General features: G+C 45.3%; 1 protein-coding gene across 2 annotated transcripts in view; it reads right to left on the bottom strand.

Moving 5' to 3' along the window:
- arhgap36 (Rho GTPase activating protein 36) overlaps nt 1-22,903 on the bottom strand; it is a 194,943-nt gene that overhangs the window by 13,352 nt on the left and 158,688 nt on the right. For both annotated transcript variants that reach the window (XM_078211501.1, XM_078211502.1), the window contains exons 6-10: nt 16,016-16,071; nt 13,893-14,043; nt 9,917-10,065; nt 7,237-7,413; nt 526-623 (exon numbers count right to left, since the gene is read on the bottom strand). In XM_078211501.1, coding sequence (XP_078067627.1) covers nt 526-623; nt 7,237-7,413; nt 9,917-10,065; nt 13,893-14,043; nt 16,016-16,071 — 631 coding nt within the window. The remainder of the gene's footprint in view (nt 1-525; nt 624-7,236; nt 7,414-9,916; nt 10,066-13,892; nt 14,044-16,015; nt 16,072-22,903) is intronic.

Raw genomic sequence — 22,903 nt, 5'->3', positions numbered from 1 at the left:
CGCAGACACGGGGAGAACATGCAGACTCAGTACAGACAGTGACCCAAGCTGGGAATCGAACTCGGGTCCCTGGCGCTGTGAGGCAGCAGTGCTAACCACTGTGCCACCCTGATAGCTAAGATATCTAGTTGCTAATCAATTTGTTTCAAATGATCTTCATTTGAAGACCCCCCCTCCTCTCACCAGCACAATATCTAGTTTTCTTTATGTAGCAATATGCTGTGATGCCTGTAATGTTTCTGACTGCATATGGGCTTCAACCACTATTTGTGGGTGTATGTATCGAGATAACTGATGGTCACAGAGCATTCAGGAACAGAAAAGAAAAACTACCTATTAGAGTTTGACAATTGGACACCATGGCCATCCTAAGGAGATTGGAAAGCTAATTATAGGTATGAATGCATCTACTGTCAACCTGCGACACGATACACTAATACTAATGTCCTTGACCAAACAGCTTTCTCTGTCTGCCAGTTATCTAAATGAAACATTGATCTTTTCACTCTGTTCAGCATTACTTACGATTGGTATTTAAGCTTTCTGCGTAGGAGATAGTGAACAACATCACTGTCCGTCTGCATCAAACTCATTAACACTTCATGTTGAATCTCTGGAGAAACCTAGAAACCATAACCGTCCACAACAAGAGTATTAGGAAAACAGAATTCTAATGGTTCTATTAGTCAGTATACAGAGAACAATGGATACCCCGGAGCAAATTAAGGCTGCGATAGAATTAAGTTCAACAGTGTATATGTTAAATAATGGATGGGGTCTCATCTATTGGTTAGAGAACCGGTAGGAGACCCGTGTCACTTTTTTCCAATGATATTTAGTTTCAATCAGGAACGTACTTGGGCAGTGTCTGGTCTCCCATCCAACTAAATCCCAGTATGGTAATCGTCCCATTTTTGAGAGCTACTGGCCAGTCAAAGACTGGCAACTCTGCAGTACTGGACAGCGCCACCAGGAGCAGTAGCCACTGCCAATAGTACAGTGTGGCCTGCATGAGGAATTGGCCATGGATCCCTAGATGGAGGTGATTGTGGGAGGGATGGGAATTGAAGGAGTTGCCAGCAATGGAGGGATTGGGGGCGGGTGGTTGGAAGCAAGGGCACGGAGTGGCTTCCTGTGAGGCTCGCTTTCCCAATGCCCGGTCCCACATCATGCACAAAGTTCCCTTGTGCATGAAACCCCCAACAAGGCTGCTGACAAATCCAACAGTGTTTGTTAGGCATTGTCCTCTCATGGCGAGTCCTCTTCCTGCAGCTGGTGAATACCAAAGGCAATGGGATGAGGCCTTATGTGGTCCTTAAGCAGCCAAAGAACTGCCTCAATTGACCCCTTCCTTGATATGCATTACAAAAAAAATAAATTTACCTTTCTTCAAATATAATCACTTGCAAATAATTTGCAAAATTCAAATCGAAAACTGCCCCGATTAGCATACACAGCTCAGTTTAACATCTTTAATTTTTATCTATTTGACCTGCAAAGTTGAGATTTAATTTTTATTATGGTTTTGATTTGAAGTAACATTCAATCCCCATACAGATAACCTCCAATGACATACAAGCCATCAAAGATGTTGTTGATGGGCCAAGTGCTGCTCAGTGGGATTAGGTGGGAGGTCAGCTGTTCAACACGTGTCACTGAAGGCCTGATGAGTCGAAGGGCCTCTTCTGCACTGTATGGTTCTATGATTTTATGATTAAGGCTTTAATGAAAATACCAGATGAAGCAATTGTCAAAGTCCTGTAATGCAGGACTAAATCTACACCTAATGACCTGAGCAAGACGTGGCTGTCAGTTTGCTGCCAGCCCAACCCATTGAGCACATGGGCTGGGGCAGAAAAGTTCAAAAAGGTAAATTTTTATGTTAAAAAAATCATTTGTTTTACACCTTAACAGCAGCAACAAATAGCATTTATTTAACACATCTGTGTCCTAAAATGTCCCAGCGCGTGTTATGAAAAAAAAAAGTGAATAATTGGGAGGATGATCGGAAGAGCATTGGAATAGTCAAGCCTCGGAGTAACAAAAACATGGATGAAAATTTCAGCAGCAGATGATCTGCGGTAGGGACAGAATTGTACAATGTTACTGAGGTGGAAGCAGGTAGTCTTAGTAATGGTGTGGAAATGTGGTCTGAAACTAACTTGTGTGAGTTAAATATCACGCTGATGTTATGAAAAGCTTTGTTCAGCCTCAGACAGGTACCAGGAAGAGAGATTGGGTTGGTGGCTAGGGAGTGGAGTTTGTCGTGGGCACTGAAGGCAATGGCTTCAATTTTCCGAATATTTAGTTGGAAGCAAGTTGATGAGAGTTTCAGCAACAGAGTCATCGAGATGAGGCAGAAACGGGTGATGTTACAGAGGTGAAATTAGGGTGGTCTTGGTGGAGGAGAGAAACTCATGCTGTGTGTGGTTAATGTCTGGGATGTACTGCCTGAGAGTGTGGTGGAGACAGATTCAATTGAGACATTCAAAAAGGAATGAGATTGTTAACTGAAAAGGAAGAAAGTGCAGCGATACAGGGAGAAGGCGGGAGAATGGCACTAAATGAATTGCTCACTTGGAGGGCTGGTATTGACATGATGGGCTGAATCACTTCCTGTTGCGTTACAACAAATCTGTGAGACATGACTGAATTTTCCTGGTCTGTATGCTTCAGTGCCATGACAATGCAATGCATTTGTCCATTGAATCAACAGCAAGGTTGATGATCAATGCTTTGATTTTTAAAAATATTTCAATGTTCTGCAAGGGTCTGAAAAGGGTTAACAAAATGTTATCCTGCTCCCTCCAGATGTTGGGAACAATTCTCTATTTTCCAGAAGCAACAGATAGAAATAAAACAACTGGGGGAAATGTTTGTGGTGAAGCCGGAATTACAGTGTAAACACAGAGACAAACCTTGGCATTAGTGTGTCATACAGGACTGATCGACACATTGCAACATTTACATGAATGAAAATGAGAAATGAACTTTGAACTTTGAGCAACTGCTTATTTTTTCTCCGGGGATATTGCAATCTTGCTTTGGACAGAAAAATCTATTTCCTTCATTCCATCTATATATAGGCTGGGAAAAAAATATGTTGCTTCTGTCCTATCTTGACTTCAGCCAGGATCTCAGCCAGTTTTTTTTTTATTCGTTCAGGGGATGCAGGCTTCACTGACTGGGCCAACGTTTATTGCCCATCCCTAATTGGAAAATTGCCCAGGTACATCCTGTTCACAAAAAGCAGGAGAACTCTAACCCAGCCAATACACCTCATCAGTCAACTCTCGATCTTCAGCAAAGTGATGGAAAGGGTCACCAACAGTGCCATCAAGCAGCACTTGCTTAGCAGCAATCTGCTCACTAACGCTCAGTTTGGATTCTGCCAGGGTCACAGCTCCTGACTTCAGTACAGTCTTGGTTCAACCATGGACAAAAAACTGAGTTCCAAAGATAAGGTGAGAGTGACTACCCTTGGTATCTAGGCAGCATTTCTCCAAATGGCATTAAACAGCCCTAGCAAAACTGGAGTCAATGGGAATAAAGGGGGAAATTCTCCACTGTTCGGAGTCAGACCCATCACAAAGAAAAAAGTGATTCTAGTTGTTGGAGATCAATGATCTCAGTTCCAGGACACCACTGCAGGAGTTCCTCAGGGTGTCCTAGGCTCAACCATCTTCAGCTGCTTCATCAATTACCTTCTCTCCCTCATATGGTCAACATTGGGGATGTTTGCTGATGATTACACAATGTTCAGCAGCTCAGTTTGCATCTCGTTGGATACTCACTCAGTCCCTGTCCATACGCAGCAAGACCTGGACCACATTTAGGTTTGGGCTGATAAGTGACAAGTAACATTCATGTCACACAAGTGCCAGGCAATGACTATGCCCAACAAGAGAGAACCTAACCATCTCAAGAATATTTCAGCATGAATTTTAATCTGGGTGCAGAAGTGTATTATAGTGTGTGAATGGCCACACTTAGCATTTTTTTAGAGGGAATCTGATTTTCATCTGAACTTCCAAAGCTATGCCATTTTTTTCCTGGTCTTTTTACAGGTTGGGAATGCCTAGCATGCAAAATGCACAAATGGTGGGGGTGGGGGGTGGGGGGGGGGGGTGGGGGGGGGGGGGGGGTGGGGTGGGGGGGGGGGGTGGGGGTGGGGGTGGGGGGGGGGGTGGGGGGGGGGGGTGGGGGGGGTGGGTGGGGGGGGGGGGGGTGGGGGGGGGTGGGTGGGAAGCGGTGGTGGTAGTAAAAGTCATATTTCCTTCGCACACCATTTTCTCCAGGTGGTGCGGAGTTTTGAAAGTCCATCAAAAGCACAACAGGTTTGACGGTTGGTAAAGAAAATGGAAATCGTGTTGAGGGGTCGGGAATATTCTAAAATGTAAGTTTAAAGTGATGTAATGTCTTCAAATGTCACTGAAGTCTACTGAGATCACATTTGTCATTTGTGAATGAATCATTATGGAAGTTCACTGTGGCTAGGATTTTTCTTTTCATCAAATCCAGCAAAATAGTTTCTGTTTCACTGCAATCAAAGGCAAGCATCAAATAGGGTCAGAATGTGGTATAATGTTAAAAGGCAAATTTAAAGGCTCTCTATTTGAATGCACTCAGCATTCACAACAAGGTTATTGATTTGAAAAAGTAAATGGAAGTCAATGGGTACAATTAATTGATGTTGTAGAGAAATAGGGTGGGATTTTATGGCCTTGCTCGACCCAAGACCAGAAAATCCCGCTCGAGATCAGTGGACATTTCCATTGTCCACCCCTCGCCCGCTCCGATTCCGTGGTTAGCGGGGCGGTAGAATTCCGGTGATAGTTACAGGGTGACCAGGGAACTGAATATTCAGGGACATGAGGAAACTAAAGACCAGAAAGGAGTTAGTATTAATAAAGAGGTGGTACTCAAAAAATGAATTGGTTTAAAGGTTGATAAATCCCATGGATCAGATGAGCTGCATCCCAGAATGTTGAAGCAGGTGACTATAGAGATAGTGGACGCATTGAAATCATAGAAATCATAGAAGCCCTACAGTACAGAAAGAGGCCATTCGGCCCATCGAGTCTGCACCGACCACAATCCCACCCAGACCCTACCCCCATATCCCTACATATTTTACCCGCTAATCCCTCTAATCTACGCATCCTAGGACACTAAGGGGCAATTTTAGCATGGCCAATCAACCTAACCCGCACATCTTTGGACTGTGGGAGGAAACCGGAGCACCCGGAGGAAACCCACGCAGACACGAGGAAAATGTGCAAACTCCACACAGACAGTGACCTAAGCCGGGAATCAAACCCAGGTCCCTGGAGCTGTGAAGCAGCAGTGCTAACCACTGTGCTACTGTGCCGGTAATCAGGATGGTTATCAGGATGGCAGTGGGATGACTAGTGGGGCACTGCAAGGGTATGTGCTGGGGCCACAATTATTCACAAGGATTTGGATGTGGGGACCAAATATGATATTTCCAAATTTGCTGATGATACAAAACCAGGTTGGAATGTGGGTCTTGAGGAGGGTGCAAGGAGGCTACACAGGATTTGGACAGGCTAAGTGAAAGGTCAAGAACATGGCAGATGGAATATAATTTGAATAAAGGTGAAGTTTAGTTTCCTCATATCCCTGATAAGACAGAGTATTTCTTAAATTGTCAGAGGTTGGGAAGTGTTGATGTCCAAAGGGATCTGAATGTCCTTGTCCATGAGGCACTAAAAGCCAGCATACAGGTGCAGCTAGCAATTAGGATTGCAAATGGTATGTTGGTCTTCTTTGCAAGGGGATTTGAGTACAGGAGTAAAAATGCCTTGCTGAAATTGCATAGAGATTTGGTAAGACCGCATTTAGAGTATTTTGATCTCCTTATCCGAGGAAAGAGATGTTTGCCATAGGAGTGCAATGGAGGCTCACCTGACAATGGATTGCCTTATGAGGAAAGATTGAGGAAACTAGGCCTGTATTCTCCAGACTTTCGAAGAATGAGAGGTGATCTCATTGAAACTTAAAATTCTTACATGGTGTGACATGGTCGATGAGGATAGGATGTTTCCCCTGGCTGGTGAGTCTGGATGTGGAGATGCCGGCGTTGGACTGGGGTAAACACAGTAAGCGTTTGAGAGCAGATTTCCACTCCATCTGACGAAGGAGCAGCGCTCCGAAAGCTAATGGCATTTGCGACCAAATAAACCTGTTGGACTTTAACCTGGTGTTGTTAAAACTCTTACTGGTGAGTCTGGAACCAGGGGACACAGTTTCAGAATAAGGGGCAGACCATTTAAGACTTAGATAAGGAGGGATTCCTTCATTCAGGGAGTGGTGAATCTTTGGAATTCTCTACCTCACAGTACTCAATCATTGAGCATGTTTAAGACAAAAGTCAATAGATGTCTGAATACTAATGACATCAAAGGATATGGGGATGATGACCAATCATGAATGGCAGCACAGATTTGATGGACCAAATGGACTACTCCTGCTCCTATTTCCTATGTTCCTATGTTGCTATAATCAATAAATAGGATGCATTAACAATAATCATGCTTATCCTGTGCCAGTTTTAAGTACCTCCTTTCAGACTTCATCTTTGAATTCCATATTGGTGTCATCAGCCAGTTTAAGTTGTACTTTTCAGCATGGGGCAGAGCAGCCAACAGTTCCTAGTACTCCAAACTGAACTGTTAATAATTGACACTACAATGTGTTTACCCAATCACTTCTGAGTGATTGGTACCTTGCGTCTTATACAACTATAAGGTCAAGGCCTTATATCATTAAGAACACAACAGTAGGCAATGTGGCTGTTATCCAGATAGTGTGCGCATACCAGCTGCGCTTTAAGGGAATGATATCTCTTCCTGTTTACAAAAGCTCCCAGCTGTCCAGGAGGCATTTTAATGGCCACATGTGTGCAGTCTATTATGCCCTGCACTTTGGAAAAATAGGAATACTGTTGAGGCCTCTGGCTTTTTAAGCCTGACTGGTATTGTGTCAGTAATAAGGTAAATTCATGAGCACACCTGAATAGGTCACAGGCATCACGTGACCACCTACATAATTAGATATCCAGCAGCAGAATACAAATGGAGATGTAGTTTTTGAGCAAAATACTAGAATAGTGACTGGTATCGAGCTGTATTACAGCCAAGTACTTAGTGCTTTCAGGAAAGTAGGAGAGGAGGGAAAATGCACAGAAAAAATGTCAGTTTATGTCGTACTTACTATAAACAGGGTTGTGTAGTTCTCAATCATTTTTTGGATTACCCCAATGATTGCGGAGCTTTCTTCGACTTGTGCTGCCTGTGCACTGTAGTCTTTGTCGGACATGTTCTCTCTATGAAGCAGGTTTGGACCAAAGATGGTGGCCAGATTGACAGCAGTCATTTTGTTTCCAGTCATCTGAAAGAAAAAACAAATGAGGAAACAATCACCTTCTCTGCGACTTCATGGTTCATTGCACAGATACCTGGCAGAATATTATTCATCGACTGGAACAAACTGTACAGAATATTACGGACAGTGAGTGCACAATTTCCACTTCTGGTGAGAGAAGCTCCAGTACTGGTAACGACATGTATAAAATTAGATCCACATTATGTGCATACATTTTGTAATACTGTCTTTCCTCATATTTTACATTATTGCAAGATAAATATTTCACTCATCATCCAGGAAGAAACTGTTGCTCCCTGCTTGCATCTCCATTTTTAAAAATACATCGCGTTTTTCCCTCAACTGCCCTACCTGGAAATTAATTATATCTTTATCTGAAGTGAAACAGCCTGATATTAGTCCCATATTATCACAATTTACATTGCACTAATGAGAAGACTATCCCCATTACTGCCCATATCCTTTATCTCTCTTCCACTCCACTACCTTACAGTAAAGCAAACCTTTCTTCTGGCTACTTTCACAGGTTCACGCTCAGCTCTCTGTCACAGCACTTCTATTGTTGCTTGATCATCCATCAGCACATCTGCCTTGAGCACATCATGATCTGTCAGACCAAAGATATCCAGTACTTCCAGATCACCCAGAGAAGAAACATAATCTCAGCTTCTCCTCTCCACCATCTGCTTAAAACCCTTTCCCCAGTTTCATCCATACTAATTTCCAACAAGTGCAAGAACCTCATGGATGTCTTTGTTACCGAGTTCAAAGGCCTTCGATTCCATTGGTTCTGCTGTTACGCCACTTCTCCTTAAAATTAAGACAAAATGTTACTGGGGTTTCCCTCCACGCTAACCTTCATCCCATGTTTAGAAACAAAAACTAGAAGCAGGAGGAGGCCATTCAGCCCTTCGAGCCTGCTCCGCCATTCATTTTAATCATGGCTGATCATCAAATTCAATATCCTGACCCCCCCTTCCCCCCATATCCCTTGATCCCTTTAACCCCTAGAGCTATATCTAATTCTTTCTTGAAATCAGACAACGTTTTGGCCTCAGCTACATTCTGTGGTAGTGAATTCCACACATTCACCACGCTCTGGGGTTCTGCCATGAGCTCTCCAGGCTTATCTTGTCTAAGAAATAAATCTCCCCAAATGACTGACCAGCCTCCTGTGTTTGTGGTGTGAATGATGTCCTCTTCTCCACTATTGTTTCCATATAAAAAAAACCCTCCACTGTATGCAAAGTCTTGCTTCCATCTCCATCCATCCTTTCCACCCCCAAGTCCTATGTTGATACCTCATAAACCTTCCTCATCTATATGCTTCCCCTTTGGCAACATTATCTTGAGGTATCGAAGCAGTATGTACATGTACTCTGATAACACTGAGCTTAATCTCTACCACCTCTCTGAACCTCTCCACTGTCTCTTTCTTGTCAGACTGCTTGTCCAACACAATTCTGAGATGAGCTGCATTTTACTCCAATTGAACAATGCGGAGACTGATATCAGCACCTTTGGCCATTTCCCTTCTCCAGTCTCCATCACCTCTCTTGATTTTTCAGCTCGCTCTGTGATGTCACACTCCCTTAATAGCATTGGTCAATGCGTCAAAACTTGCTCCCTACAGCTGGGCGCCAGCAAGAGTCAGGGGACAGGATAAACTTATGGTTTAAATAAAAAGATGCAAAAATAACAGACAAAAGTTCAGGGAAGATATATCTAAACTGTGTATATTAACCTTGCTCAATCACACAGCCAGCTGCAATGATCCCACCAAGCTATCTCTTCATCTTCCTCCCATGATGTTTCAGCATTCAAATACATTTTACAGCATCTCATCAGCTTTCGCCAAATAAATAGCTCGGTCCCTGAAATTCCTTAAGGATTTGACTGCTTTGTGCTTTACTCTCCCGGGAGATGAGCAAAAAGCCCAGAAAACTGGCACAGATCCACTTGCTGGCCCCTTTTCATTTTCTAGAAATTCTTTGAAGTGACAGAATTCCTCCCGCAGGAGCAGAACCAGGGACAGACTCCATGAAGCAGTAGTTTCTGTTTCTCTGACTCGAATGGGACTCAAGTGTAATAAGGGTGATCAATACACTCAGTCAGAGAAGAGGTAGATTGGCTTCCACAAGGGACTGTGCAGCCTGATAAACTTTAATCAGAATAAACTCTTCTACAGATCGGCCTGTTTGCTGAGGATGCTGATGGGGCCAAATACTGCGGGCAGGAAATGGGAGGAAGGCAATGTAGAAAGGCAATGTCACCATTGTGACCCAGGGAATGTTCGGGTCTTTATGTACAGTAAATTTCTTTCAACTGAGCGTCAGGTTAGCAAGCATGGCAGCTAATATTGCATGCCATAACAAAGTCCAACAGTCAACAAGCAGATGAATAAGAAATTAATTTGATATTAGTGGTGCTGGGTTAGACACTGAGAAAACTGATGGTTAACTTTTATTCTTCTGAACTGCTGACAGAATCAAAGTTATGTCATCATTACCTCTTGCCCATCTTTATCAAGTGAGTCATGGGCGTGGCTCGCTACTTTTGACAGCAACTCAAGCAATCGGAGCAGAGTGTCACAGTTACATGGAGGCAACAGATAAATCAGGAGCTGGAGGATGGAGAGTTGTTCCTTGTGATTCATTGCTGCAACAGACAAAACAAGAAGAAATCAGGACCTCATGATATAACAGAACCTTTTGTTGACATCCTATTAATCAAACCATGAGTTACCAATGTGGATATGCTCTCAGCTCTGCAGAGACAAGCCTAATTGCCTTGAGTTTATTCTCCAGACAGCTGCTCGATATAATGGCATTCCGGACTGTGATTTTGGAGTGGAACAGGAGAAGAATATTCATTTATCATTGTGAGATGTCAGCAGCATCCCATTCCAGACAGCCAGCATAAACTCCCTGGCTTAAGGGCAGAGTGAGGTCCTTTTTATACTTGCCCATAACGGTTTTCCAGGTTGGGAATAATGCTGATTGGGATAACCAGAAGAGGTGATTGGGAAGCGACTCTTACAATTAGATTCCCTTGCAAAAGACCTTAATTTAATTAAGGTCTGCTGATAAGATATTCAATTAATGAAGAAGAAGCATTGCCTGCTCTCAGTCGTTTCCAATGAGCTGGCAATCCTAGTAGACTTAAGTTTAACTTTTAAGCATTCTTCTCATTCACAACAGATTCTGCCTTCTTCTCTGTGCAAACTGGCCCAAATACTTTGACAAGATTGAATTCTGCAATATCAAGCTTGAGGTCAGGCTTCACGAACTAAAAAACATATCAGATGCATATCAATGCCTTGTCAAAGCCTCTGACATTTTTTTTTATTCATTCATGGGACATGGGCGTCGCTGGCTGGCCAGCATTTATTACCCATCCTTAGTTGCCCGAGGGCAGTTGAGAGTCAACCACATTGCTGTGGCTCTGGAGTCACATGTAGGCCAGACCAGGTAAGGACGGCAGATTTCCTTCCCTAAAGGACATTAGTGAACCAGATGGGTTTTTCCAACAATCGACAAAGGTTTGATGGTCATCAGTAGATTCTTAATTCCAGATATTTTTTGTATTGAATTCAAATTCCACCATCTGCCGTGGCAGGATTCAAACCTGGGTCCCCAGAACATTAGCTAAATTTCTGGATTAATAATCTAGCGATAATACCACTGTGCCATCGCCTCCCCATAGACTTTGTAGGAGACCAGATAACTGAGGAAAGAAAAATCTAAAAGACGTTTTAAGCAATTAAAAATTGGGGTGGCACGGTGGCACAGTGGTTAGCACTGCTGTCTCACAGTGCCCAGGGACCTGGGTTCGATTCCCAGCTTGGGTCACTGGCTGTGTGGAGTTTGCATGTTTTCCCTTAGTCTGCATAGGTTTCCTCCGGATGCTCCTCCCACACTGCAAAGATGTGCAGTTAGGTGGATTGGCCGCGCTAAATTGCCGCTTAGTGTCAGGAGGACTAGCTAGGGTAAATGCATGGGTTTATGGGGATAGGGCCTGGGTGAAATTGTGGTCAGTGCAGACTTGATGGACCGAATGGCCTCCTTCTGCCCTGTAGGGATTCTATGATTCAATTTTTTAAACATTTCAGGTAATGATGGACAGGCATCCATGGGAAAAGATTTGAATGAGATAAAGGCCCTCATTTTTGTGAAGCTGGGCTGAGTCAGAAGTCCTTTAAAATGTAGGGCGTGACTCGCTTCTGGCTTACCCATTTCTGCCATTCGCTGCCAGCGTGAGATAAGTGTGTCGATAAGCAGTCCACATGCAATACTATTGTCCTTGCTGGCTCCATTGCAGGGGTGGGCACTTCAAATCTCCCTGCAATTTTGATTGAATTGGATCTGTCTGGTTAATAGGCATGGTCCATAGCACCTCAAAAGGTGTCGTGACCCATCGGGGAACTCTAGTCTTGAGTCACAACCCAAAAATAAACAGCCATTTAACATGCCTTTTGAAATACATTGTGCATCTTACCTTCTCATAAAGCTACCAAATAATCACAACCAGTTATAGTATCAATGAAAAAAACTTTCCATTTATTATTCTCTTAACCTTGTGCAAATAAGCACTCATAAAAAACTCTTCAAAGAAAAATCACTTTATCACAAGCTGTCAATAAAACAAAGCTTTTATTTCCCTGCTGGCTGTGTCAAAATTGCCTGCTGAGTTAAGTGCAAGTGCATTATCTATTCTTGCAACTCAGCCAAGCATTCAAATGAGGCCATCTGTAAAGACAAATGTCTGGCCACCTGTTCTGCCTTCTTCTCCAGATATAGCAGGTACTGTTTACATAATAGAAGTACAAAGTGCAGTTTAGTTTGATCGACAACTTTATTATCTTGCAATAAGTTACTTCTTTGATGAGGTACGTCAATGCCGATATATTTATTTACACAAGATTGAGGTGTGAAGTGAAGAAAGCCTTTGGCATTGATACAATGAATGACTGTGGTTGACTGACATGTTCAAGAGATTGCAAGCCTAATATTTTTTTCAAAAGGAGATTTGGAAAGCCATTACTTATGATGTCAGTCTCAATAGCATTTCGAAGACTTGTCAGACTTGCCAATGGTTCGTTGGATCTGTACATAATCACAGAATCATGGAATCCCTACAGTGCAGAAGAAGGCCAATTGGCCCATCAAGGCTGCACTGACAACAATCCCACCCAGGCCCTATCCCATAACCCAACGTATTTACCCTGCTAGTCATTCCCTGACACTAAGGGGCAATTTAGCATGGATTTAATGGATCCTGGAAGAGTGGGTTAGGAGGATGCATGGGCACTATGGAAGGGACATAGGACATATGGAGGGCAAGAAGGGAATGGGAGATATAAGGGAAGGGGTATGGAAGCTGAGGGAGGGGTAGAATGAAGGCTTGAGGGCCTCACAGTCAAGATCAAAACTAGGCCAATGTCCCAATAAACTGAGGTGGGTTTTCTAGCTCACTGGCTGTGCCATTTGCCTATCTCCATTGCAGCCTTGGGCCTGTCTTGGGAGACGGTGGGTCTGACTCCATCTCACTCCCATTTCTCAGGAACAAAATTACGTTGGGCAGGTTTGTGGAGTCTTTCCCGACTTATACTTCTGTCTCCTTCATGAAAGTTAGGCTTACAATGCCTCTCCCCAACCAATCTTCTCAGCTTCAAAGTTGAGAGCAACAATGTAGCAAGTAGTGATATAGGAGGAATGAATGTACAATCTTTCTCAAATGCAGCATAAAAATGTATTTTTTTGTCCAGGGCAGCACGGTGGCACAGTGGTTAGCTGCTGCCTCACAGTGCCAGGGACTCAGGTTCACTGGGTCACTGTCTGTGCTGAGTCTGCATGTTCTCCCCCGTGTCTTCATGGGTTTCCTCCCACAGTCCGAAAGACGTGCTGGTTAGGGTGCATTGGCCATGCTAAATTCTCCCTCAGTGCACCCAAACAGTCGCCGGAGTGTGGCAACTAGGGGATTTTCACTGTAACTTCATTGCACTGTTAATGTAAGCCTACTTGTGACACTAATAAATAAACTTAAAACACCTCCCATTTTCTGATAAAGTCACTATCATATGCTGCAGGATACTTATGGTATCAGTCTTCTGGCACAAGAGCCAAGTGACCATTCTTTCTGTGTGAACTTTGAAAATTATTATCTGTAGGCCATTCAACTATGGAGGGCATCCTGGTCAACCCTGGTCTGTTCCTTTTCTGACACACAAGCATATTTCAGAAGTAAGAATACATGTTGATTATTCACTCCTTAGCCCAGACTTTTAATACCACTTAGAAAACTCCAAATGCAAATCCAGCCTAGATTAATTCAGCACTGCTCAGTATTCAGATTTGGGAACCCAGCCCCACTTCACTTTTTTAAATCTCCATTTGAAGGAAGTGGAATGTTTTAAAATGAAATATCAAACTGAATGTGTTTTGCTGTCAGCACTGTTGTGAACTGAGTGCTTTCTTCTCACTTACACATGGTATTGATGAAGGCTGAGTAGAGTTCCTTGGGGAGAAGCGGGTCTGGCATGTCCCGCAGGAATTCTTTCAGTAAAGCTGCCACATCATGGACACTGTGCTCTTCATCCAAAACTACATGCTGACCTTGATCAAACTCATCTCGTAGCTAAAAGGCAGAAGCAAGTAATTTGTTCATATGATTAAATCTTCAATTTTCCCAAAAATATCACAGCATCAATTCATCAAAAAGTACTCGTTTGAAACAGAAGTTCTTAGTGTGCAAGAGGAAGGTGACAGGGTGAAAATGTGGGTGTGTTACGAGGGAGAGTGAGGGGGGGAGTGGGACTGGGTTCGAGAGTGGGTGTGCTTTTCTCCTTTAACATGCTCCTTAAAATGTACCTCCTTCATCTATCTTTTTGCCAACTGTTCTAATAATCTCTTTACGTGTCTCAGACCCTGAGTTTCACTCTCAAGGCAGGTGCACAGCGTTGGGAAATTTCCTGGCTCGCCACACCCATCTTGGCGGAAACAGTGCTCCAGTTATTGGGAACTTTGTTTCAGGGAGGAGAAGGTAGGTGCTGGAGGCAGGCATACCATCCTCAAAGGCAAACACAGAGGCTGCCTAGTGTCTAGGTTGGCTGGTTAGAAGGCTTACCTCTGCCCTGGGATTTCACTCTTATTGTGCTTTTGAATATATCCGTCACATCCACTTGCTTTCCCTACTCACTCCCCAACTCATGCCAGCCTATGCCCTCACCCATCCCCAATGGCCCCTCATACCTTTCATGCCAACCCATGCCTCTTCACCCACATGGCTCTTCATACTTTCCGTGCCAAATTGTGCCCCATCCTCACTCACCCCTTTATAGTTCTTATACCAACATAGTACCAATTCATGCTAAGACATGACACCCCACTAACCCCATGGCACCTTTCTGCCCCCATGCCTACTTAAAGCCAACTGATGCCAACACATGACCCCCTCACACTTTGCCCTTAAACTCTTCTTGCCAACTCACCAGTTTCTACCCTACCATAATGAATAAATAACATTTGAAGTATCTGTTACGTACTTCATTGTATAAAAAAATTCCCATTCATAAAAGCCCATTAAATACATTCAAATGCACTCAAGTACATAACCTATTGTAAAAACAAATATTATAAAAACAAATACCTTAATAACCTCATGGAGCTGCCAATCAAACTGCAAAATCAAAGTCCCCCATTGTGATAATGAAAGGTTGTTGAAGCAGTCAATCAGTAATAATACAATAATAAATGATAACCCTTAGGTTATGTCAACAAGCAACTACTCAAATTGCAAGCATTGACCTTTTTCAACTCAGAGAGGCAGGCTAGTTCTTTTTTTTTGCAAAATTTAAGGGGCAATGGATTTAAATAACTTCACAGTTTGACAGTTCCACAGACCCTATCCACTTTTTATAAGTACTCGTATCTACTCTTAAATAATCACACACTGCAGGAAACAAATCTAGCTCAAACAAAAATGGGGTTTGTTTAAACTCAGCAATCTCCACCTCCTGGGGAGTGATAATATTCAGACCTACGTTTCTCTGCACACAGATATTGATCCACACCTGGAGTGTGTTTCTGGAAAGAAATTCTAATTCTGGAATAATTTAACATTTAAGTTGATGTTGCAATGTTGGGACTTTTCAGTCATTCTGAATAGATGAGTTAAGATGGGCTAAATTGATTGCTTCATTCACATTATCTGGTCTTTTTAACTGAAGGCCTTCATTTTTTGTAAAAGCAATGAGGTTGGCCTGATCAAGCCTGATACCAATTACCATGCTGTAAACTCTTAATAACCCTACCACTTAGTAGAATTTCTATTGTTGATCCAATTGAATCCTTCATTCAACAGAGAATATAAGAAAATATTGCATTCATTTTTTAATTGATGATAAAACTTCATTGACGTCACTTTAGACTTTGTCCTCTTATTTGCTCTATTAGCTCTTGCGTTTTAAGCTCTAACACTGTGGTGCAGATACCCTGGTAACATACAAGGTTGTGTAAAATAAATGAATTTGTTTTGGACAGAGGACCAGATCACATTATTTAGAATCTATCTCATTTGAAATACACTTTCTTAGATGTGGATTGTTTACCTGTCGAACTCTTTTCTTGGAACTTCCAACTCGGAAAATGCCAACAGTTTGAAGACCTGACATGAAATAAGTAAAAAATTTAAAATATATAACCTTTGACAGATGACTCATAGAATGCTGTCAAAACCTAATATTCTTTTAGGACTTGCAAAGATATTAACCAGGTATCTATCCTTCCTCAACCTTCCTGTAATATACAGCACTCACTTTTGCATTTAAAAGAAATAAACAGAACTGGCCTTAATGTTTTTAAAATACAATTTCTGTTTCAGGGTAAAACAGAAGAGTAAGGAGCTTGGAGAGGAAACTAAGCTTTAGATGTTCAGAAATTAATAAAGTAGAAAGCTTGAAAGAGGTTAGTAAGGAGGAGAAGGTAGTATTAAAGGGAAAATCATGATAAAGAAAACAAACAAAATCATACCAATGGCATTCAGGCTAAATCATATACATAACAACCCTGAATACAAAACACAAAATTAGAAAATAGAATTATTGATTACATAGAAACATAGAAACTAGAAGCAGGAGTAAGCCATTTGGCCCTTCATGCCTGCTCCACCATTCATCTTGATCATGGCTGATCATTGAATTCAGTATCATGATTCCCCCTTCCTCACATATGCCTTGATCCCTTTAGCCCCAAGAGCTATATCTAATTTCTTCTTGAAATCAGACAACGTTTTGGCCTCAACTACATTCAGTGGTAGTGAATTCCACATATTCACCATCCTCTGGGTGAAGAAATGTCTCCTCACCTCAGTCCTACAAGGTTTACCCCTTATCCTCAAATTATGACCCTTAGTTCTGGACTCCCCCACCAGTGGGAACATTTTTTCTGAATCTACCCTGTCTAATCCTGTTAAAATGTTATAAGTTTCTATGAGATCATAGAAATCCTACAGTGCAGAAGGAGGCCATTCGGCCCATCGAGTCTGCACCGACCACAATCCCACCCAGGCCCTACCCCCACATATTTTACCCGCTAATCCCTCTAACCTATGCATCCCAGGACTCTAAAGGGCAATTTTTTTTTTTAAACCTGGCCAATCAACCTAACCCGCACATCTTTGGACTGTGGGAGGAAACCGGAGCACCCGGAGGAAACCCACGCAGACACGAGGAGAATGTGCAAACTCCACACAGACAGTGACCCAAGCCGGGAATCGAACCCGGGACCCTGGAGCTGTGAAGCAGCAGTGCTAACCACTGTGCTACCGTGCCGCCCATCACCTCTCACTCTTCTAAACTCCAGTGAATATAATCCTAACTGACTTACTCTCTTCTCATATGACAGACCTGCCATCCCAGGAATCAGCCTGATTAGAAAAGAAAACAATGGCCCTGATTCTCCCAAATTGGGACGAAGTGCCCACATTTTCAGGTGGATTCTCTGATCTGATAGATGCTAATTTATTCATAATGGACAACCTGCAGCCTTCCCCCGCTGTTCTGAGACCGGGCCACCATCTTTAAATGGTGGCTCAATCTCCGCACTCGAAGACAGGCCTTCTCCTCCCACAGAAAAATAAATGGTGGCTTCCACGTTGACCAGGGGAACACCAAACACCTCACCAAAGAGGGGCATCTACAAATAATAGGTAACCACCTTCCACACCACACAGGAATGAGGGTGACCCAACCTGATGCCCCCCCCTTTCAGTCAGCCCCCCCCCTTTCAGTCAGCCCCCCTCAGTCCCTCCACTATTCCCCCCAGACTCCCAATCAGTCCCCCCTCTTCCCCAGAGGACCATTGGCTACTCTCCCATTTGAGGGGGAGAGCTGAATGGTGGTGATTTAACCTGGGGATCACCACACCTCAGGCGAGATGCAAAGTTAAGGAGGCAGGCCTTCATGAATAACCTCAGCCGGTACAGGAATTGAACCCACACTGTTGGCATCACTTACCAGCCATCCAGCCAACTGAGCTAAACCAACATAAACTGTAAGGAGTTAACTAGAGAAGTGATCCAAACAGAACATGTTTTGAATGAAGCTGCAGAATAACAATGGATCAGTTGTATTTATGAGAGACCAATGACAGGAGAAAGAAAATTTCTAAACTAATCAAAGAGGCAACTAATAATAGTCATAAATGTTGGACAATTTAATGATGCAAAGACACACTATTATAGGGAACATATTTATGAGGAAATGAAAGGTTGTTTTGTTGCATGTTCAAAACTGTTTTTCTCAATCAGTCTCAAACAACAAAGGACGCAGTACTTCATTGGGTTCTGCGTAACAAAGGAGAACCAGTAGGCAGCCTAAAAGTGGGAGAATATTTGCAGACTACTTGGAACGTAGTAACCAAAATATAATTAGATTCAGTACAAGAATTACAAAAAGAAAAGAAAAATTTAGGGCAAAGGTACTTTTAATAGTGTGGTGAACCATCGTTGGTTACCACTGTGGGGTTATTCCAATGTTGCTGTTGGGTTAGGGTGTTGACACTGTGGGGTTGTTATAATGTTGTTGTTGGGCTAGGGTGTTTACACTGTGGGATTAATATACCTGTGGTGGATGCTGTTATGGCACATCCCGGTCGGGCCCCGCCTCCTGGGAGAGGTATAAGACCCTCTGCTCAGGCGGGACCCCTCCAGTCTGGAATGGTGTACTCGTGTTAAGATAGTTCCATTGTTTGTCAATAAAAGCCTTCAATCGCTGAAGCCTTGTACCTCGTGCTTGATTGTCGCGCATCAATTTTATTGACAAACACAAAACTCTCGACAGTAAAGAGAGTATGGAGCAAATGCTGAAACCAGAGCGTCTGACGCTGGACCCACGTGCGGTCGGCGCCTCTAACACCTTCGACCACTGGCTGAAGTGTTTCGAGGACTACCTGGCAGCCTCTGCAGCAGTTACTACGGACAACGACAGACTCCAGGTCCTCCATGCGAGGGTAAGCGACACGGTCTATCTCGCGATTCGTGCGGCCACCACTTACCCGAGGGCCATCGAGCTCTTGAAAAAGCGATACACGAGACCACCCAACGAGATTCACGCTCGTTACCTCCTCGCTACACGACGTCGGCAGTCGGGCGAAACCATGGAGGACTACGCCAATGAGCTCTTGCAGCTTGCCAGGGGCTGCGACTGCAAAGCTGTGTCGGCTGAGCAGTACATGTATGACCTCGCCCGAGATGCGTTTGTGGCAGGGGTAGGGTCTTCGTACATCCGGCTCAAGCTGTTGGAGAAAGGGAATCTCAACCTGACCCAAGCGATGGAGATGGCTGAGATGCTGGAGGCAGCGCGAAAAGCTTGGCTCTGTACCCCGAAGACCACGTGGAGACAACGTGGCAGGAGCAGGCACAAATCCCTCCTCGCCCCACGGGCTCGCGCTCCCATATCGACCCGACGACGGCGGCAGCTCCAGGCGGCCCGCGGTGCTATTTCTGCGGAGGAGTCAAGCATCCACGGCAACAGTGTCCAGCTAAAACGGTGATCTGCAGTCAGTGCGGCAAAAAGGGGCACTACGCGAAAGTCTGCAGATCGAAGCCCAAGAACGGCAGTGCAGCCTGTGACCCTCCAGAACGGAGACAATCTCCATCGGCGTCGCAGTACCCACGAGGTCCGACCACGTGCGAACCCAGGACGACGCCATTGTGGCTGGCGGAGGAGGAGGATGACCACCAGGAGTCGCTACGCTTGGCGCCCTCACCCACGTGCGATTCATGGGGGCGGCCATCTTGGTCGACGACGACCAGGAGCGACCAGCAGGGGTCCTCAGTATCAACCTCGGCTGCATGCAGTGATGCCCAGGGGCCAACGGTGGCGTCGATCACTCTGGACCAGACAAAGCATCACAGGCTTGACTGTTCGATGATGAACATCAAGGTAAATGGTCGTACTGTGTATTGTCACCCTGACACTGCAAAGAGGTGTGGACTCCGGGTTCTACCTGCCAAACAGACAATTTCTATGGCATCACGGTCTCGGTCTGTACCGATCCAAGGACGTTGTGTGGTAACTCTGGAGGTGCAGGGCACAATTTACGAGCGATACAGGCTCCTTGTGTTGCCGCATCTTTGCGCGCCAATTCTCCTCGGACTAAACTTTATGGTCCACATGAAGAGTGTGATCCTACAGTACGGTGGGCCACTCCCTTCGCTGGCAGTAGGGAATCAGCCGCAGCCTCCAAATCGTCCAAAGCGCCCCGCATGCAATCTTTCCACACTAAAGATCACCACACCCTCTTTATTTAAGAATCTGGTACCAGGCTGCAAGCCCATCGCTACTAAAAGTAGGCGTTACAGCGCTGAAGACCGGATCTTCATCAGATCTGAGGTTCAGCGGCTCCTCAAAGAAGGGATCATACAGCCCAGTGCTAGTCCGTGGAGAGCACAGGTCGTGGTGGTTAAAAGCGGGAACAAACCCCGGATGGTCATCGACTACAGTCAGACCATTAATCGTTATACGCAGCTGGATGCGTATCCTCTCCCGCGCATATCTGATATGGTCAATCAGATTGCGCAGTACCGGGTGTTCTCCACCATAGACCTTAATCCGCCTACCACCAACTCCCCATCCGCCCAGAGGACCGACAATACACGGCTTTTGAGGCGGATGGTCGTCTGTATCAGTTTCTTAGGGTTCCATTTGGTGTCACCAATGGGGTCTCGGTCTTCCAGCGTGCTATGGACCGAATGGTGGACCAGAACGGGTTGCGGGCTACCTTCCCGTACCTGGATAATGTCACCATCTGCGGCCATGACCAGCAGGACCATGACACAAACCTCCAGAACTTTTTGCGCACTGCGTCGCGCCTGAATCTGACCTATAACAGGGAGAAGTGTGTATTCCGTACGCGCAGGTTAGCTATCCTGGGATACGTGGTGGAAAACGGGGTCATCGGCCCTGATCCAGACCGTATGCGCCCCCTTACTGAACTTCCCTTGCCCGCTAGCGCAAAAGCACTGAGGAGATGCCTCGGCTTCTTCTCTTATTATGCGCAGTGGGTCCCCAACTACGCGGACAAAGCCCGTCCGCTCATCAAGTCCACGACTTTCCCACTCACGCCGGAGGCCCAATTGGCCTTCAAGGCTTTGAAAAGCGACATTGCGAAAGCCACGATGCACGCGGTGGATGAATCCATCCCTTTTCAGGTGGAAAGTGATGCATCGGATTTCGCCCTGGCCGCCACACTAAACCAGGCAGGCAGGCCCGTCGCGTTTTTTTTCCCGCACCCTTCAAGGTCCCGAAATTCGGCATTCAGCGGTGGAGAAGGAGGCCCAGGCTATTGTGGAGGCCATCAGACACTGGCGCCATTACCTGGCGGGGAAGCGGTTCACCCTGATCACGGATCAGCAATCCGTGGCGTTTATGTTCAGTAGTACGCAGAGGGGCAAGATCAAGAATGACAAGATCTTGCGGTGGAGAATTGAGCTCTCCACCTATAATTACGATATTATGTATCGTCCAGGGAAACTCAATGAGCCCTCGGATGCCCTCTCGCGCGGAACATGCGCTATCATGCAGGAGGACCGCTTGAACTCCCTCCATAATGACCTGTGCCATCCTGGGGTCACTCGGCTCTACCACTTCATAAAAGCCCGCAACCTGCCCTACTCGGTGGAGGATGTCAGGTCAGTAACGAGAAGCTGTCGGATTTGCGCGGAATGCAAACCGCACTTTTATCGACCTGACCGGGCACAATTGGTCAAGGCCACTCGCCCCTTCGAGAGGCTGAGTGTGGATTTTAAGGGCCCCCTTCCCTCAACGGACCGGAATGTGTACTTTCTCAATATCATAGATGAATACTCCCGGTTCCCGTTTGTTGTCCCCTGTGCGGACACGTCGACTGCCACGGTGATCAAGGCATTCCGTGATCTGTTTACCCTGTTCGGGTACCCCTGCTACATACATAGCAACAGGGGCTCGTCGTTCATGAGTAACGACTTGAGGCAATTCCTGCTCTCATACGGGATTGCCTCTAGTAGAACCACGAGTTACAACCCTAGGGGCAACGGACAGGTGGAGAGAGAGAATGCTACAGTCTGGAAGGCTATCCTATTGGCGCTGAAGTCCAGGGGCCTTCCAGTCTCCCGTTGGCAGGAGGTCCTTCCAAATGCGCTTCATTCCATTCGCTCCCTCCTGTATACGGCAACCAATGCTACTCCCCACGAGAGGGTGTTCTCATTCCCTCGGAAGTCGTCCTCGGGGATATCTTTACCAGCCTGGTTGACATACCCAGGACCCGTCCTTCTGCGGCGACATGTAAGGGCCCGCAAGTCCGACCCCTTGGTCGAACCGGTCCAACTCCTCCACGCCAACCCTCAGTATGCCTATGTGGCATATCCTGACGGGCGAGAGGACACAGTCTCGATTCGAGACCTGGCACCCGCAGGGGACGTAGCAACTCCTGTCGCTCCCATACCCCCTGTCACGAATCCCCTATCACTTATTTCTTCCCCGGACGTGGCGCGGTCAGCACCGGGACCAGTGCATAACAGTTATACTCCCATGTACAGCTTGCCTGAGACTCGGAGATCGGCGCCACCACAGAAGGTACCGGGATCCCCTGCACCACCGCTTCACCAGGGTCAACCGGCCCATGAGTCCTCGAGGGGACAGCCGGACGCTGTTTTGGAGAGAACGCCACCGCAAGCACCTGCTCCGGTGTCACAACCGGTGTTGAGGAGATCACAGCGACGGTGCGGTCCTCCAGACCGTCTGGACTTGTAGATTTTTTGTATATATGTAATCTGTTTTCGCACCCCGCTGGCCTTTGTTTTCAAAGGAGGGGTGAATGTGGTGAACCATCGTTGGTTACCACTGTGGGGTTATTCCAATGTTGCTGTTGGGTTAGGGTGTTGACACTGTGGGGTTGTTATAATGTTGTTGTTGGGCTAGGGTGTTTACACTGTGGGATTAATATACCTGTGGTGGATG

The sequence above is a fragment of the Mustelus asterias genome, chromosome 4, assembly GCF_964213995.1.
Source record: "Mustelus asterias chromosome 4, sMusAst1.hap1.1, whole genome shotgun sequence".
In the NCBI taxonomy this organism is placed as follows: domain Eukaryota; kingdom Metazoa; phylum Chordata; class Chondrichthyes; order Carcharhiniformes; family Triakidae; genus Mustelus; species Mustelus asterias.
The sequence above is the reverse complement of the archived record's forward strand: the minus strand, read 5'-3'. Positions and strand labels throughout refer to the sequence as shown.